The sequence below is a fragment of the Oryctolagus cuniculus genome, chromosome 18 (genome assembly GCF_051225735.1).
Source record: "Oryctolagus cuniculus isolate XC-2025 breed Fujian yellow rabbit chromosome 18, ASM5122573v1, whole genome shotgun sequence".
NCBI classification, from domain to species: domain Eukaryota; kingdom Metazoa; phylum Chordata; class Mammalia; order Lagomorpha; family Leporidae; genus Oryctolagus; species Oryctolagus cuniculus.
In genome coordinates, this window is record NC_142884.1 from 7,730,246 (window position 1) to 7,745,990 (window position 15,745).

At 42.9% G+C, this 15,745-nt stretch overlaps 1 protein-coding gene across 1 annotated transcript; it reads right to left on the reverse strand.

Annotated features, from left to right (window-relative positions):
* Nucleotides 1-2,492: 2,492 nt before the first annotated feature.
* On the reverse strand, nucleotides 2,493-15,523 carry ZNF615 (zinc finger protein 615). Its single transcript, XM_089320139.1, is given in 11 exon segments — nucleotides 2,493-3,948; nucleotides 3,951-4,202; nucleotides 4,205-4,252; nucleotides 4,255-4,356; nucleotides 4,359-4,432; nucleotides 4,434-4,958; nucleotides 4,960-5,168; nucleotides 7,755-8,227; nucleotides 13,736-13,828; nucleotides 14,088-14,288; nucleotides 15,517-15,523. Coding segments are annotated over 11 exon segments (2,139 nt in total). The 3' UTR covers nucleotides 2,493-3,793.
* Between the last annotated feature and the right edge of the window lie 222 nt (nucleotides 15,524-15,745).

Here is a 15,745-nt window from a genome sequence, read left to right on the forward strand (position 1 = left end):
CAGCATCGGAAAAGGCACAGCTGGAAAGGCATCAAAGAGTCTGGCAATCAATAGTGGGCAAGAAGTGGTTCTTAAAGAATGGGAAAATGTTTCGAGAAACTGGTGGAGCCTGAGGCTGGCCAGCACAGACTGGGATGGAGACAGAGCAGGGAGCAGCTGGGAGGAGCCTACCTTGAGATTAGGGTGAGGACTTCCAGATAAGGCCACTAAAAGAACAGTAACGGTGCGAAGCCAGTGGGAAATGGGGAATGAGCTTTGAGAGCTCAAAAATACTACGCCAAGAGCTTTTTGATAAAGTGCCAAGACAACTCAACAAATGTAGTCTTCTCAACAAATGGCACTGGAGTAATTGGATATCCATGTGCAAAACCAAGACCCTTGAACCATACACTAAAATGAGCTTAAGATGGATCATAGACTCAAATTTAACAGGTTAAAGTATAAAATTTAGAAAACAAAACAGGATATAATCTTATAAATATGGTTTAATTCTGAAATAACACAGTGAACCTCCGCTTATGGCACCGACACCCTGGGTTCTAGTCCCGGTTGGGGCGCTGGATTATGTCCCGGTTGCTCCTCTTCCAGGCCAGCTCTCTGCTGTGGCCCGGGAGTGCAGTGGAGGATGGCCCAGGTGCTTGGGCCCTGCACCCCATGGGAGACCAGAATAAGTACCTGGCTCCTGCCATCGGATCAGCATGGTGCGCCGGCTGTGGCGGCCATTGGAGGGTGAACCAACGGCAAAAAGGAAGACCTTTCTCTCTCTCTCACTGTCCACTCTGCCTGTCAAAAAAAAAAAAAAAAGACAAAGAAAAAGAAAGAAAGAAATAACACAGTGAAGAACAGACTATAAAAGGAAATAAAAGGGGCTGGCGCTGTGGCAAAGCAGGTAAAGCCACCACCTGCAGTGCCAGCATCCCATATGGGCGCCAGTTTGAGTCCCAGCTGTTCCACTTCTGATCCAGTCTCTGCTATGGCCTGGGAAAGCAGTGGAAGATGGCCCAAGTCCTTGGGCCCCTGCACCAATGTGGGAGACCTGGAAGAAGCTCCTGACTTTGGATCAGCCCAGTTCCTGCCGTTGTGGCCATTTGGGGAGTGAACCAGTAGGTGGAAGACCTCTCTCTGCCATCCCCACCCCTGCCGCTGCCTCTCTGTAACTGTTTTAAATAAATAAATAAATCCTTTTAAAAAATAAACATATACATCTTTTTTTTAAAAAGTGGAGCAACTGAACCTCTTATATGCTGCTGATGGAAGTAGAACAGCCATCATGGAAAAACACTGGTCAGTTTATTATAGAGTTATATATACACTTAACCATGTGACCCATGAATCATAATCCTATGTAATTATTCTACAGGAAAATGTGCTCACCTAACCCCCTTTTTTTAAAGATTTATTTATTTATTCAAAAGTCAGATTTACACACAGAGGAGAGGCAGAAGAGGAAGAGAGGTCTTCCATCCGCTGGTTCACTCCCCAGATGGCTGCAACAGCCAGAGCTGTGCCAATCCGAAACCAAGAGCCAGGAGCTTCTTTCGAAGTCTCCTATATGGGCCCAGGGGCCCAAGGACTTGGGTCATCTTCCACTGCGTTCCCAGGCCATAGCAGAGAGCTGGATCAAAGTGGAGCAGCTGGGACCTGAATCGGCACTCACATGAGGTGCCAGCACTGTAGGTGGCAGCTTTACGCACTCCATCACAGTGCCGGCCCCCACCTAAACCTTTTTTTACAAGAATATTCATAGCATCTTTATTCATAATAGTAAAACAAAAATTCTTGAAACACTGCTAATGTCCTAAGTGGGTGAACAGATGAACAATCTTGTATATCCACACAGTAATTACTACCCACCAATACAAATAAAACAACTGTTGACAGAACAACTCGAATCTTAGGTTAACTTGCCTAAGGTCACTTGCCATGTCAATAGCATACAAGATGTATGATTCCATTTTTAGAATGTTCTGTGGCAAAAGTCTAGGGTTGGGGAGAGGACATGACTTCAAAAAAAGTGGCAAAAAGGAGTTTGTGTTGATTCAAGATTCTCACTCTTGGTTGTGGAGGCAGCTACATGAGCCTTTGTATGTGGCAAGTTTTAAAACTACAAATACCAAACAAAAATTAGTGCATTTTAAAACTAGTGAGATTCAAGTAAATTCTGAGTTAACAGCATCCTAACAATCTCACTGTCGTATTTGATAATGAACTAGAGCTAATTTAAGTGGTATTTTTGGGAAAATCTTCAGGAACTTTTGAATATTTGTTAAGATTTTATGAACCTAAACTTAATGCAAAATGCAAATGTATAAAATCACTGTTTACAGTAATTTCATAAATCACTAGATGCTATTAATAAACTTGGTTTATCCAAATACTTTCCATTACACTTAAATTGAATAGACTCAGTTTTATTTTGAAGTATTTCAAGTATTCTGAAATAATACTTAACTTACAAACGCGAGTATTCATATAATGAAATGAGAGACATATAATGTATCTGTAGTGTATTTATATTAAAATTTAATCCATTATGAGAGGAACTGCCATATTTAAAATTTGTACAGTAACAATGCAACTAGAAATACGGCTCAAGGGATCCTGTCCACAAACACATGAGGTATGCTATTTGTTGCGATTCAGCGTGTGACACAAAACTCTTAATTCATTCCACTGAGGGTTCTTTCCTTTCCAAGTTCTTTGATATTTTGCTAAGCACACTTCACACTGAACATATTCGTAGGTTTTAGTTTTGTGCAGTTTCTTGTCAAATGGTAAAATGAGATTTATCACTACCAACCCTGCCATAGGGAAGTATTTACCTACTGTGGGCTCTCTCAATGGATTGAGGTTTTAATTTCTGAGCAAAGGCTGCTAGCTTGTTCATGATCTAGGACAGTCATTTCTAGCAGCCCATCTTCTCAATGAAAGCATCCCTGGTCTGTCACGGTCACAGGATGTTTTATTCAGTATATACTTTTTAGACAATATAATGTCCTAGAATATTTTCCTCGTGGGCTGTTTGTATCACAGTTACTTCAGGCATGTACCCTTTGATATATAAATGAGACAACTGGCATGGGTGTTCAGCCTGGTGGTTAGGATGCTTATGTCCCACTAAAGAGTACCTGGGTTCAATTCCTGGCTTCAGCTCCTGATTCCAGCTTCCCACCAGAAGACTTTCCAGCAGACTGTGGAAACAAAATATGATGGCTCAAAGTAGCTGGGTCCCTGGCACCATGGGAAACCTGGATTGACTTCCTGGCTTAGGATCATGCTATGGTGTAGTGGGTTAAGCTACTGCCTGCAGCACCAGCACAATTCCAGGCTGCTCCACTTCTGATCCAGCTCCCTGCTAATATGCCTGGGAAAAGCAGCAGAAGATGGCCCAAGGACTTAGGTCCTTGCATCCACATAGGAGACCCAGAAGCTCCTGACTTCAGTTTGGCCCAGCTTCAGCCATTGTGGCCATTTGGGGAGTGAACCAGCAGATAGAATATCCCTCTCTCTGTGTGTCTCTCCCTCTTTGTAACTCTTCCATTCAAATAATAAATAAATAAATAAATAAATAAATAAATAAATAGAAGATGTCCTGGCTCATGGCCCTGTCCCAGCCACTGTGGGCATTTGGGGAGTGAACCAGCACATGAGCTATCTGTCCCATATCAATTTTTAAGTGAGGTAATGCATCACTGAATACACCACCACATCCTTTGCATTCACTGTTAATTCTTCTTTGCAGATAGTACAAAATCTCAAAGAGCCTAGAAGTAGCAAGAGTTTTCCCAAATGACTACCTGTGAATTCTCTTCTGTTTAACAAGGATTGACAAGTGGGCAAACGCTTTCCCACAACCACTACACCCATAGGGCCTCTCTCCTGTATGTTTTCTTTGGTGAACATTGAGCCCTGACTTTGTAGTAAAGGCTTTGCCACATTCATTGCATTCTCTCCTGTGTGAATTCTCTGATGGGTGATGAGATCATTTTTGCACAAAGAGAATTTTCCACATTCAGTGCATGCAAAGGAATTCTTTCCTGTGTGAGACCTCTGATGCTGTACGAGGCCTGTCTTCTTCTGGAGAGGCTTACCACTTTCACTGCATTTGTGTGGCTTCTCCCCACTATGAGTTTGCTGATGTATACCTAGAGTGCTCTTCAGGGCGAAGCTCCTTCCACAGTCACTGCATACATAGGGCTTCTCCCTGTGTGAGTGTGCTGATGGGCAGTGAGCATGCTTTTGCTTGTGAAGCTTTGCCACATTCTCTGCATTTATAAGGTTTTTCTCCCGTGTGTGTTCGCTGGTGTCCAATCAGCCGGATCTTTGCTGGAAAGCCTTTACCACAGTGACCACAACATAAGGTTTATCTCCTGTATTAGTGCTCTGATGAACAATCGGGCGGCTCTTCACAGTGAAGCCTTTTCCACACTCTGCACACATACAGCTTCTGTGCAGTATGAGTTCACTGATGTACAATGAGGTCACTCTTTGTGGTAAAGCCCTTCCGACATTCAGTGCATACATAGGGTTTTCTGCCTGTGTGTGTTCACTAATGTCTGATAAGAGGGCTCTTCAAGGTGAAGCCTTTTCCACACTCACTGCATTTATAGGGTTTCTCTCCAGTATGAGTCCGCTCATGCACGACCAGACAGTGCTTGATTGAAAAGCCTTTGCCACATTCACTACATGTACACAATTTCTCTTTTGTATGAGTCTGTTGATGTGCAGTAAGACTGTTCTTCAAAGTGAAGCCATTCCCACATTTATTACATATAAAGGGTTTCTCACCAGTGTGCATTCCACGATGGGCAGTAAGACGCCTCTTCTCAATGAATCCCTTTCCACATTCAGCACATACATAAGGTTTCTCTCCAGGGTGAGTTTTCTGATGTGTGGCGAGACTGAACTTTGTAGAGAAGGCTTTCCCACATACACTGCATCCGTGGGGTTTCTCTCCCATGAGTTTGCTGATGATAAATGAGCTGCCACTTTTTGATGAAGGTTTTCGCACAGTCAGTGCAAGTGTAAGGCTTCTCTCCCGTGTGAGTTTTCTGATGTATGCTAAGCTGTGATTTCCTGGGGAAAGCTTTGTCACACTCAGTACATTTATGTTTCAGTCCTGTATGACTCCCCTGATGCTCTGCTAGTCTGGATTTTCTGGAGAATGTCTTCCCATACATACTGCATCCCTGAGGTTTGTTCCAGTATGCACTCTCTGATGAGAATATATGTGGGGACTGGAGCTGTGGTGCAGCAGTTTAAAGCCCTGGCCTGAAGCACCAGCATCCCATATGGGCACCAGTTCTAGTCCTGGCTGCTCCTTTTCAGATCCAGCTCTCTGCTATGGCCTGGGAAAGCAGTGGAAGATGGTCCAAGTCCTTGGGCCCCTGCACCTGCGTGGGAGACCCAGAAGAAGCTCCTGGCTTCTGGCTTCATATCAGCGCAGCTCTGGCTGTTGCTGCCATCTGGGGAGTGAACCAGTGGATGGAAGACCTCTCTCTCTAACTCTCTCTGTAACTCTGGCATTCAAATAAATAAAATAAAATCTTTAAAAAAATAATATATGTGGACAAACATGTACATATTATTAAGGTTAATACATACAATAAAGAAAGGCCTGTGGGAAACGTACTTCCATGTTTATAAGAAAGCTGTAGTTGAAGGTCACCACCTGCTACACCTGTCTATGAAGATAAAGACCTTTGTGAGCTTCAGAACTACGTGCCATGAAACACTGACATCCCTGCAAACACGGGTCTGGTTTCTGAAGAATGATGTAGCTTATGAGGATTCCCTTGTACAGCCGTCAGAAATGTAAGATGCAGGCTGACAGCCAGTGTAAGCAACAGGTCCATGTAGTGTTCCAACATGAATCAGTAGTCCAAATCTTAGCAAAAATAGGTTTCTGTAAACAACAATATGTGACCATTTACTTCTTCAAACATCTTTTTACATTTAAAATAATAAATTGAAGGGCCCAGTGCTGTAGCATAGTGGGTAAAGCCACCGCCTGCAGCCAAGGCATCACATATGGGCACTGGATCAAGTCCCAGCTGCTCCACTTCTGATCCAGCTCCCTCGTGATATACCTGGGAGGGCAGCCAAGGATGACCCAAGTGCCTGGGTCCCTGCACCCATGTTGGAGACCCAGAGGAAGCTCCTGGCTCCTGGCTTTAGATCAGCACAGCTCCAGCTGATGTGACCATTTGAGGAGTGAACCAGCAGATGGAAGATCTCACTTTCTCCCTCTGTCTCTTTGTCTGCAACTCTGCCTTTCAAATAAATATTAAAAATTTTTTAATAATTTTTAATTTTTTTATGTTCTTGGTGCATACACTACAATTTGAGAATAACATTGCAAGCAAATAATAAACACCATCTTATTTTTCATTATCCTTCACTTCATGATACCCTGTATTCTAAGTATAAAGCTATAAAGAATACTAAGCACAAACAGCTTTGAGGAATAAAACTGAAATAGACATCTTTAGAGGCTGGTGCTGTGGCATAGCCAGTAAGGCTGCCACCTGCAGTGCTGGTGCCCATGTGGGCGCTGGTTCAAGTCCTGGCTACTCCACTCCAATCCAGCTCTCTGCTCTAGCCTGGAAAGGCAAGAAGATGGCCCAGGTCCCTGGGACCCTGCACTCACGTGGGAGACCCAGAAGAAGCTCCTGGCTTCAGATTAGCCCAGCTCTGCTTGGCCATCTGGGGAGTGAACCAGCAGATGGAAGGCCTCTCTCTCTCTGCCTCTCTGAAACTCTGCCTTTCAAATAAGTAAATAAATCTTAAAAAAAAAAAAAAAAAAGGACATCTTTAGGCAAAGCATACAGAATTCTTCATCAGAAGACCTGTGGGAGACTGGATTAGGGTCACTTAGATTTGATGGTGAATAGTGTAAACCAGCACACTAAATGTCTGCTTCCACCCCTTTTCTAAATTTGAGAGAGAGAGCAAGCGCTATCGAGCAAGATTTTCTGTTTGCTGGTTCACTCCCTAAATGCCCTCAAGGGGTTAGTGGTGAACCTGCCAAAGCTGACCATGGGACCCTAATCCAGTCTCCCACAGGTATGGCAGGAACCCAACCACTTGAGCCATCATTGCTTTCTCCCAGGGTCTGCGTTAGCAGAAAGCTGGAGTAGTGAGCCAAAGCTGTGCATCATACCCAGTTACTACAGTGTGACTGTGGGTGACTGACTCTCATCTTCAGTGCTAGGCCAGAATCCAACTTCCCTTGCTGGTTTTGTTCCTCTTCACTTCATTTTACTCCCCTGTTTGCATTGCAGTTTCTTTGCCTTTTGTTTAAAGAGCTTGCATTCATTGGCATTTTCTGTACGATAGGTCTTCTGAGAGTTGCATATAAATGGTTTCTCTCCTGTGTGATTTCGCTGATGTATGATGACATAGTGCTTTGTGGTGAAGCCTTTGCCACACTCAGTACAAACACAGGGCTTCTCTCCTATGTGAGTTTGCTCGTGTATCACTAGCATGCTTTTCCCAGTGAAGCCCTTTCGACACTCATTACACAGAAAGGACTTCTCTCCAGTATGGTTTCGCTGATGTATAATGAGGTTACATTTGCCTGGGAAGCCTTTTCCACATACACTGCATATATAGGGTTTTTCTCCAGTATGAGTTCGCTGGTGCTCAGACGGTCCTTCATGGTGAAGATTTTTTCAACAGTCACTACATACAAAGGATTTCTCTCTTTTATGAATTCCCTGATGTTCATTGAGCCTGGACTTCCTAGAAAATACTTTTGTGCACATATTGCAACCATAAGGCTTCTCTCCTGTATGAACTCTCTCATGATCTGTGAGTTGAGACTTCTTGAAAAAGGCTTTCCCACATTCATGGCATACATGGGTTTTCTCTATTTCATGAGTTCTCTGATGCTTAATGACTTGAGACTTACTGCTATTGAGTTTTCCACTTGGAGGGAATTTAACTGTGGAATGAAATTTTTCACACTTATGCTCAAACAATTTCCCATTTCCATGAAATTTAGGAGTGTTCTTAATTTCACAGCTTTTGTTCTGGCTTACTAAACTTAACTTTGATTTCAATGTTTTGATGTATAACTCAAATGCATAATTTTCCCTTAAAGGAAAATGACTTTTGTTTTGACAAACAATACTTCCAAGTGCATTTTGTTCATGGTGGTGTTCCATACTCTTCAGCATTCTTTCCCTGAAATGACTCTGAAGATGATTATCAATTTTGTGATTTTCTACAAAAGAAGAGAACAGGGAATCCTTTTATCATCTTGTGTGGACTAACACTTAAAAAAAAAAAAGAAACTCAATGTTTTTAAAACATAGCTATGATAAATGTATAAAATCAACTTCATGTGTATATATTCCCTATCAATTGATTATTGGTAAAAATGGAACAGATGGAGTACTCCTACACTGCCGCTGGGAAAGCCAGCACAGCCACGTGGGAAAAGTTGGGCACTTTTTGGTGAACACAAACTTCACACATGAACCAGCAGTTCTTGGTGTCTCTCCCAGAGCCCAACTTATGTTCACATAAAATTAGGTACAGAAATGTTCAAAACATCTTTATAACAGTGAAACATTGCCAACAATTCAGATATCCAACCATGATTGGATAAATGAACCACGGCAATCGTTAGAAAGTACTACTAGTGGTCGGTGCCGTGGCTCACTAGGCTAATCCTCCACCTGCGGCGCCGGCACCCCAGGTTCTAGTCCTGGTTAGGGTGTCAGATTCTGTCCCAGTTGTTCCTCTTCCAGTCCAGCTCTCTGCTGTGGCCCAGGAAGGCAGTGGAGGATGGCCTAAGTGCTTGGGCCCTGCACCTGCATGGGAGACCAGGAGGAAGCCCCTGGCTCCTGGCTTTGGATTGGTGCAGCACAACAGTCACAACACACTGGCTGTAGCAGCCATTTGTGGGGTGAACCAATGGAAGGAAGACCTTTCTCTGTGTCAGATCTCACATGATAGACATATATAATTCAGAGATAAGGGGTAATATTTTATGTCGTTTCATTAAAAATATGACCTCTCCATATTAAAATGTTTAGGTCATTGGGCCAGTAAAAACACTATAATATAAACAAAAGATAAAAAGTCTACAAGTAAGGCTTGGCAGTTGATAGTTTATATCAACATAGTAAAATGAAGTCATTGTTGAAACCAAAACACAGGGTTGGTAGGACTGCCATTTCCAACACTACTTGCAGAGACACCATACCACAAAGGTAAAAGAGATAACTGACCTAAAATAATGAGGGTTGTATTTCTTGACTCTGCAAATTTTGAAGTGGCTCCTAGCTACAAAGCACTCCATTGGTGTTTGGGATATATAAAATATGCCCCAATTTCATTAATTACAAATTCTAATTAGGAAAAACTGAATAAACAAGAAGGAAAGAAAGGAGACTGGAAATGACTAAATGTGTTTTGAAGCTGTGGAAATGGAATGAGGTAGAAAATAATCAGATTATATTTGTACGAAGAAAATACAAAGTTAAATGATGGCTTCAGTGGCTAACATAAGGGAGGAATCAAATATTATTTCACTAAGTGTATGGATTGAGCCACTAGGTAGGTGGAAGAGTCTTGTAATGAGATGTGGAGTACTGGAGTCTAGAACATGTAAATGAAAATACGCACTGTGAAACAAACTGAGATACTACTGGGATGTGTAGTGCTACAGACATGAAGATTCTGGAGGAAAGATAACAACGTGGAAAAAATATGTGCTAGTACATATTAAAGAAAAGAGGATAAGACGTGTTGGGAGGACATATGGAGTGAAAGATGATGAGGGTATAGAACCAAGGGTTTGCACATGCTAGCTTTTACTTTTGGGATTCTTTAAGTCCATTTAGAAGAACCAAGCTCTGACTAGTGATTAGGAAAATATGCAGGGGCCGGCACTGTGGAGTAGCCGGTAAAGCTGCTGCCTGCAGTGCCAGCATCCCATATGGGCACTGGCTGGAGACCTGGCTGCTCCACTTCCGATCCAGTAATCCTGGCAATAAATGTTTGCATTAACACAAACATTTAATTTCCTCATGTTCCTACTCCACTATTTCTCAGACAGATACCTTGAATTCTGGCTTCATTTGGCTGAGTGAAGGCCAGTATTTTGAGTTAGCCCTGCAGCTTTGTACATTTTCTACTTTATGCTGCCATTCCTAACTTATGCTATCATCTTTAATTCAAAATCTATATGTACCTCATGAACACCATCCACTCATTCCTATTTTGACTGAACCATCTTAAGATCTATTTCTGGGGCCGGCGTTGTGGCATAGCAGGTAAAGCTGCCACCTGTGGTGCCAGCATTCCTTATGGGCACTGGTTCGAGTCCCAGCTGCTCCACCTCCAATCCAGCTCTCTGCTGTGGTTTGGGAAGGCAGTGGAAGATGGTCCAAGCCCTTGGGGCCCTACAGCCATGTGGGAGACATGGAGGAGACTCCTGACTTCAGATTGGCTTAGCTCCAGCCGTTGCGGCAAATTGGGGAGTGAACCAGTGGATGGAAAACCTCTCTCTCTCTCTCCCTGCTTCTCCTTCTCTCCCTGTGTGACTCTGACTTTCAAATAAATAAATAAATCTTTTAAAAAATGTTCTATTTCCTGGGGTAGGTGTTGTGGTGCAACGCGTTAAGCCACGACTGGAGACACCTTCATTCCCTATCGGAGTGCTGGTTTGTGTCCTAGCTGCTCTTTCCAATTCAGCTTCCTGCTAATGCATCCTGGAAGACAGGAGATGATAGTTCAAGTGCTTGGGACCCTGCCATCCATGTAGGAGACCCAGATGGAGTTCCAGTCTCCTGGTTTCATCCTGGTCTGGCCCAGCCTTGGCTATTACGGGAAGTAAATCAGTAGATGAAACATATCTCACCCTCTGTCTCTTAGTCCCTCAACTAGCTGAAAATAAATAAGCATTTTAAAAATATCTCTAAATTCATCCCTTTATTATTCATAGTTACCCTGTGTGTAGTGAATACTTTTTTAAATATTTATTTATTTATTTGAAAGAGTTACAGAGAGGGTGACGCAGGGGCAGAGAAAGAGGTATTCCATCCACTAGTTCACTCCCTAGATGGCAAGAACAGCCAGGGCTGAGCCAGGCCAAAGCCAAGAGCCAGTAGCTTCATCTGGGTCTTCCACCTGGGTGCAGAGGCCCAAGGACTTGGGGCATCTTCTTGTTGCTTTCCCAGGTGCATTAGCAGGGAGCTAATCAGAAGGAGAGCAGGAGGGCTCGAACCGGCACCCATATGGGATGCCAGCGCTGCAGGCAGTGGCTTTACCCACTACACCACAGTGCTGGCCCCGTGTAGTGAAGATTTAATTACACCCAAATAGAGGTCTGGCCTTTGCCTACTGCTATTGGGAGATGATTTCCAGGCCGCTAGATGTCTTGCCCCAGAGGAGTATCTTTCTTTGCTTGTTGGTTTGGATCACTGAACAATCTTAACAATGTGATTCATGAAAAGGACTTTGAGCTACAACACACAGCCTGGTCTTCTGAGGAACTACAGTCTATTGGTACAACCTGACTTCAGGGAGAGACTAGAAACTAAAGGTCAGTGGTTCGGTGGTGTGTGGTTGAGCCTCAACAAAAACTAAGGGCATCAAAAGCTCAAATGAGGCTCACTGGATGGCAATACATGTGCCACCACAGGAGGTAATGCCATCTGTGTCCAACAGGAGAAGACCTGGGCACTATATTGAATGCCATATGACCCAGGAATTCTACTCTGGTAGATACTCAAGAAAAATGAAAACATCTTTTTACAAAAAAGTTGTACACAAGTGTTCTAATACCATGATTCATTAACATCAGAAAGTCCATCAACAGATGGATGTCCATCAATAGATGGATAAATAAAATGTGGTATATCCACATAATGAGATATTATTTAGCAATAAGAAGGAATGAAATACTGATGTATTAAAACATAGAAAAACATCAAAAACGCCACATTAAATGAAAAAAGCCAAACACACACACACAAAAATACCTATGTTAAGATATTCATATAAAATGTCAAGAACAGGCAAATCTTTAGGTAGAAAAGCAGATGAATGGCTGTCCAGGGCTAGGAGTTTAGGAAGAAAATGGGTATTGTTTTTCATGAGTACCACATGATTGTGGTGATGGTTATATAACTGTTAATATACTGCACAGAGTGACCTGTAAATGTGAAATTGGCAAATTCTAATGTGTGAATTATTTCATCTTAAACATATTTAATAAAAGAAAAATATGAGAAAAAATTACTTAAGGAAGTGAATACAATGCTAAAACCTATGATGAACAAAAAGAAAATCAGAAATATCAAACACGGGCTGGCATTGTGGCATAGTGGATTACACTACCACTTGTGATGCCAGCCTCTCAGAGCAGAGTGCCCATTCAAGTCCAAGTGCTCTGTTTCCAACCCAGCTCCCCATTAATTCATCTGTGAAAGCAGATGATGGCCCAAGTCTCTTTAAATGGGAAACTAGGATGGAGTTCCAGGCTCCTGGCTTTGGCCTGGTCCAGCCCTGGCAATTGGGTCACTTTGGGAGTGAATCAGTAGCAGGCAGATCTCTTTCTCTGTCTCTCCCTCTATGTTACTTTGCCTTTCAAATAAGTAAAATACATCTTTAAAAACAACCAAAAAAAAAATCAAGTGTACGAAGGAAGAAAACTGAGGTAGACTTAAGTTATGACTTGCTGCACTGGAAGCGATGTAGGATAAAACAGTTCTTTCCAATTCAATAGTCAACAGAAACAGCAGAGACTATCACCAGGGGAGAATTTTGGCACAGTGGTTAAGACGCCACATAGGATGCCTGCACTACATTTCATATGGAGTGCCTGGTTTGAGACCCAGGTAATCCAATTCTGTTGCAGATTCCTGCTAATGCACACCCTGGGCAGTTAGGATGATGGCTCAGGTAGTGGGGTTTCTGTTACCCAAGTAAGAGACCCAGACTGAGTTCTGGGTTCCTGGCTTCAGTTTGGCCCAGTCTGGACTGTCATGGGTATTTGGGAAGTGAAGCAGTAAATGGAAAAATCTCACTTTTTGTCTCTCTGCCTTTCAAATAAAATGAAAAGAAAAAAAAAAGAAAAGAAAAACTCGATAGAGAACATTCAAGACAACATCAGCATATAAAGCAAAATATATAGAGTAAATATATCAAGTAAAAGTAAAACACATAGAACTAAAGTGTATGTTTAGACAATATTAAGGATAATATCAATTTGGGAATCTCATCCTGAGAAGAGAAAGAGCTTATTCCTAAGAAGGAAAATTTTAGGATTAGGAAAATAGAGAAAATAGAAAATAAAGCTACTGACGAATCTCAAGGTAGGGAAAAGGAAACCAAGGAATCAGATAAATGCACAGTAGAAAACCAGGTTACTATGTGGAAGCTGGGTATTACAGCAAGGTCTGGAAGGCAGAATTTCATAAGGATATGGAAGGAACAGGCAGGGACACTGTGACAGGGTTTAAACAAGGAACATGATAGGATTCAAGGAAGAAAAAAGAAGAGGCAAATAAACCAAAAGCAAGATGTAACATAAAGAAACAGGAACTAGATCTTCAAAGAGAAAGGGGTATATTTCTCCTGAAAAGCCTCGCAGTTCTGACACAGGGAGACAGATTCCCAGAGGCATTGTTCTGCAGCCTCAGACACCTGCACAGCCTTCGCTGACTGACAAGAATGTGACTCCTGCAATTGTGCATCCTGCTGGCTCCCATCCACTCACCCAGGCAGACTGGACTGTGCATTTTGTCTTCCATTGTCCACAGTTCTCCTCGCTCCAATTTAGAGATGACATCTGGCTTGCTGGCTTGATACCCTGGTCATAGGAAATGAGAGAAGACTCAGGCACATCCACTGGGCTGCCGTATGTCAGCATGGGACAAGGTTATACAACAGACTGCACACCTTTGCCATCTGCAAAGTAGAGGCTTTCTCGCAGGAGAGGGGACTTTCTCTCTTTCTACAAGGAGCCAGAGGAAGCACTGAGAATCTGCCCTGCAGGACACTACAGTAATCCCAAGTGTGAACAGCTGAGACAGGGAGGCCACCATCTGGACACCCTCTCGCGTCCTCACCCACGGACACCAGGTTGCTGTAGTTCTCCAGCATCACGTCCCAGTAAAGGTCCCTCTGAGCAGGGCCCAAGAGCTGCCACTCCTCCTGAGTAAAGGCGACAGCCATATCCTCCAGAGTCAGAAATTCCTGTAATAGCAGGATACTGCTTAATATGAGACCTTTTCTTTTATTGATTCCTATGCAATGTAAAGGAGGTTGTTCTCATATTCACCATACAGAATGCATCTATAAGGTTATTTTATTTTCAATGTGTTGTCACAGAATCAATCTCCTACTATTCTGTAATTGTGCATCAAGCCACTCACTCAACAAAGTATAAGATTTTGCAGTAAGTAGCCATCAAATCCTTTCACTAAAAATAGGTTTTGTGGTGCCAGTGCTGTGGCATAGTGGGTAAAGCCACTGCCTGCAGTGCCAACATCCCATATGGGCACCAGTTCGAGTCCTGGCTGCTCCACTTGCAATCCAGCTCTCTGCTATGGCCTGGGAAAGCAGAAGATGGCCCAAGTCCTTGGGCCCCTGCATCCATGTGAGAGACTCAAAAGAAACTCCTGGCTCCTGGCTTTGGATCAGCCCAGCTCCAGCTGTTGAAAACACCTGGGGAGTGAACCAGTGGATGGAAGATCTCTCTCTGCCTCTGCAACTCTGCCTTCCAAATTAATACATAAATCTTAAAAAAAAAAAAGACAAAACAACATTGGACCATTCAGATTGTTGAAAGCTGTGCAATTTGATAACATCATCAAATATGGGTTAGGGCAAGGATAATCCCACATATCACTTACATAAAGTGTGGCAGGCACTCATTTAAGCCCTTTATGTATATTAACTCATTTTTGACTATGACAACAGACAAATGGAATTTTATGTAGTTAATGGTCTTCAATCAGTTGCAGTCATTATTCCTTTAGAATCTTGCTCTTTACAGTCATTGTGTGTCACATAACTTAGCATGATTCTTTTTTTTTTAATTAAAAAAATTTATTTGAAAGAGTTAGAGAGAGAAGTAGAGCCACAGAGAGAAAGGTCTTCCATCACAAATGGCACTCCCCAAATGACCACAACAGCCAGAGCCAAGCTGATCCAAAGCCAGGAGCCAGGAGCTTCTTCCGGGTCTCCCACGTGGGTGCAGGGGCCCAAGCACTTGGGCCATCTTCTACTGCTTTCCCAGGCCACAGCAGAGAGCTGGATCGGAAGTGGAGCAGCCGGGAATCAAAACGGCGCCCATATGAGATGAGGGTGCTGCAGGCCAGGGCCTTAACCCACTGCACCACAGCGCCAGCCTCAGCATGATTTCCTTGTTTTGCTGGCTGCCAGAGAGATTAGATGCAAGCTGACAGCTACTGTAACCCACAGGAACCTCCATTCATGTGTGATGTTCCAGTAGTCATTTAGCAGGAATTATATGAACACTATTCTTGGTCTTACTTGACATGATGTTGGAATTAGATTCAAAGTGTATTTCAGTTTAGATGTTACAATGAGTTTTTACAGGCATCTACAAATCCATTAGGGAATAAATGAGAAAATATAATGAGAAAAATGGTCACCTGAACAATGACCATGTTTTTCTGCTTGAAGAAATGGCCAGTGACTGGGAACAGTCTTTGTTTCTTCTGGATATGCCCTCGATTTCCAGACGGGATCCCAGCCACTT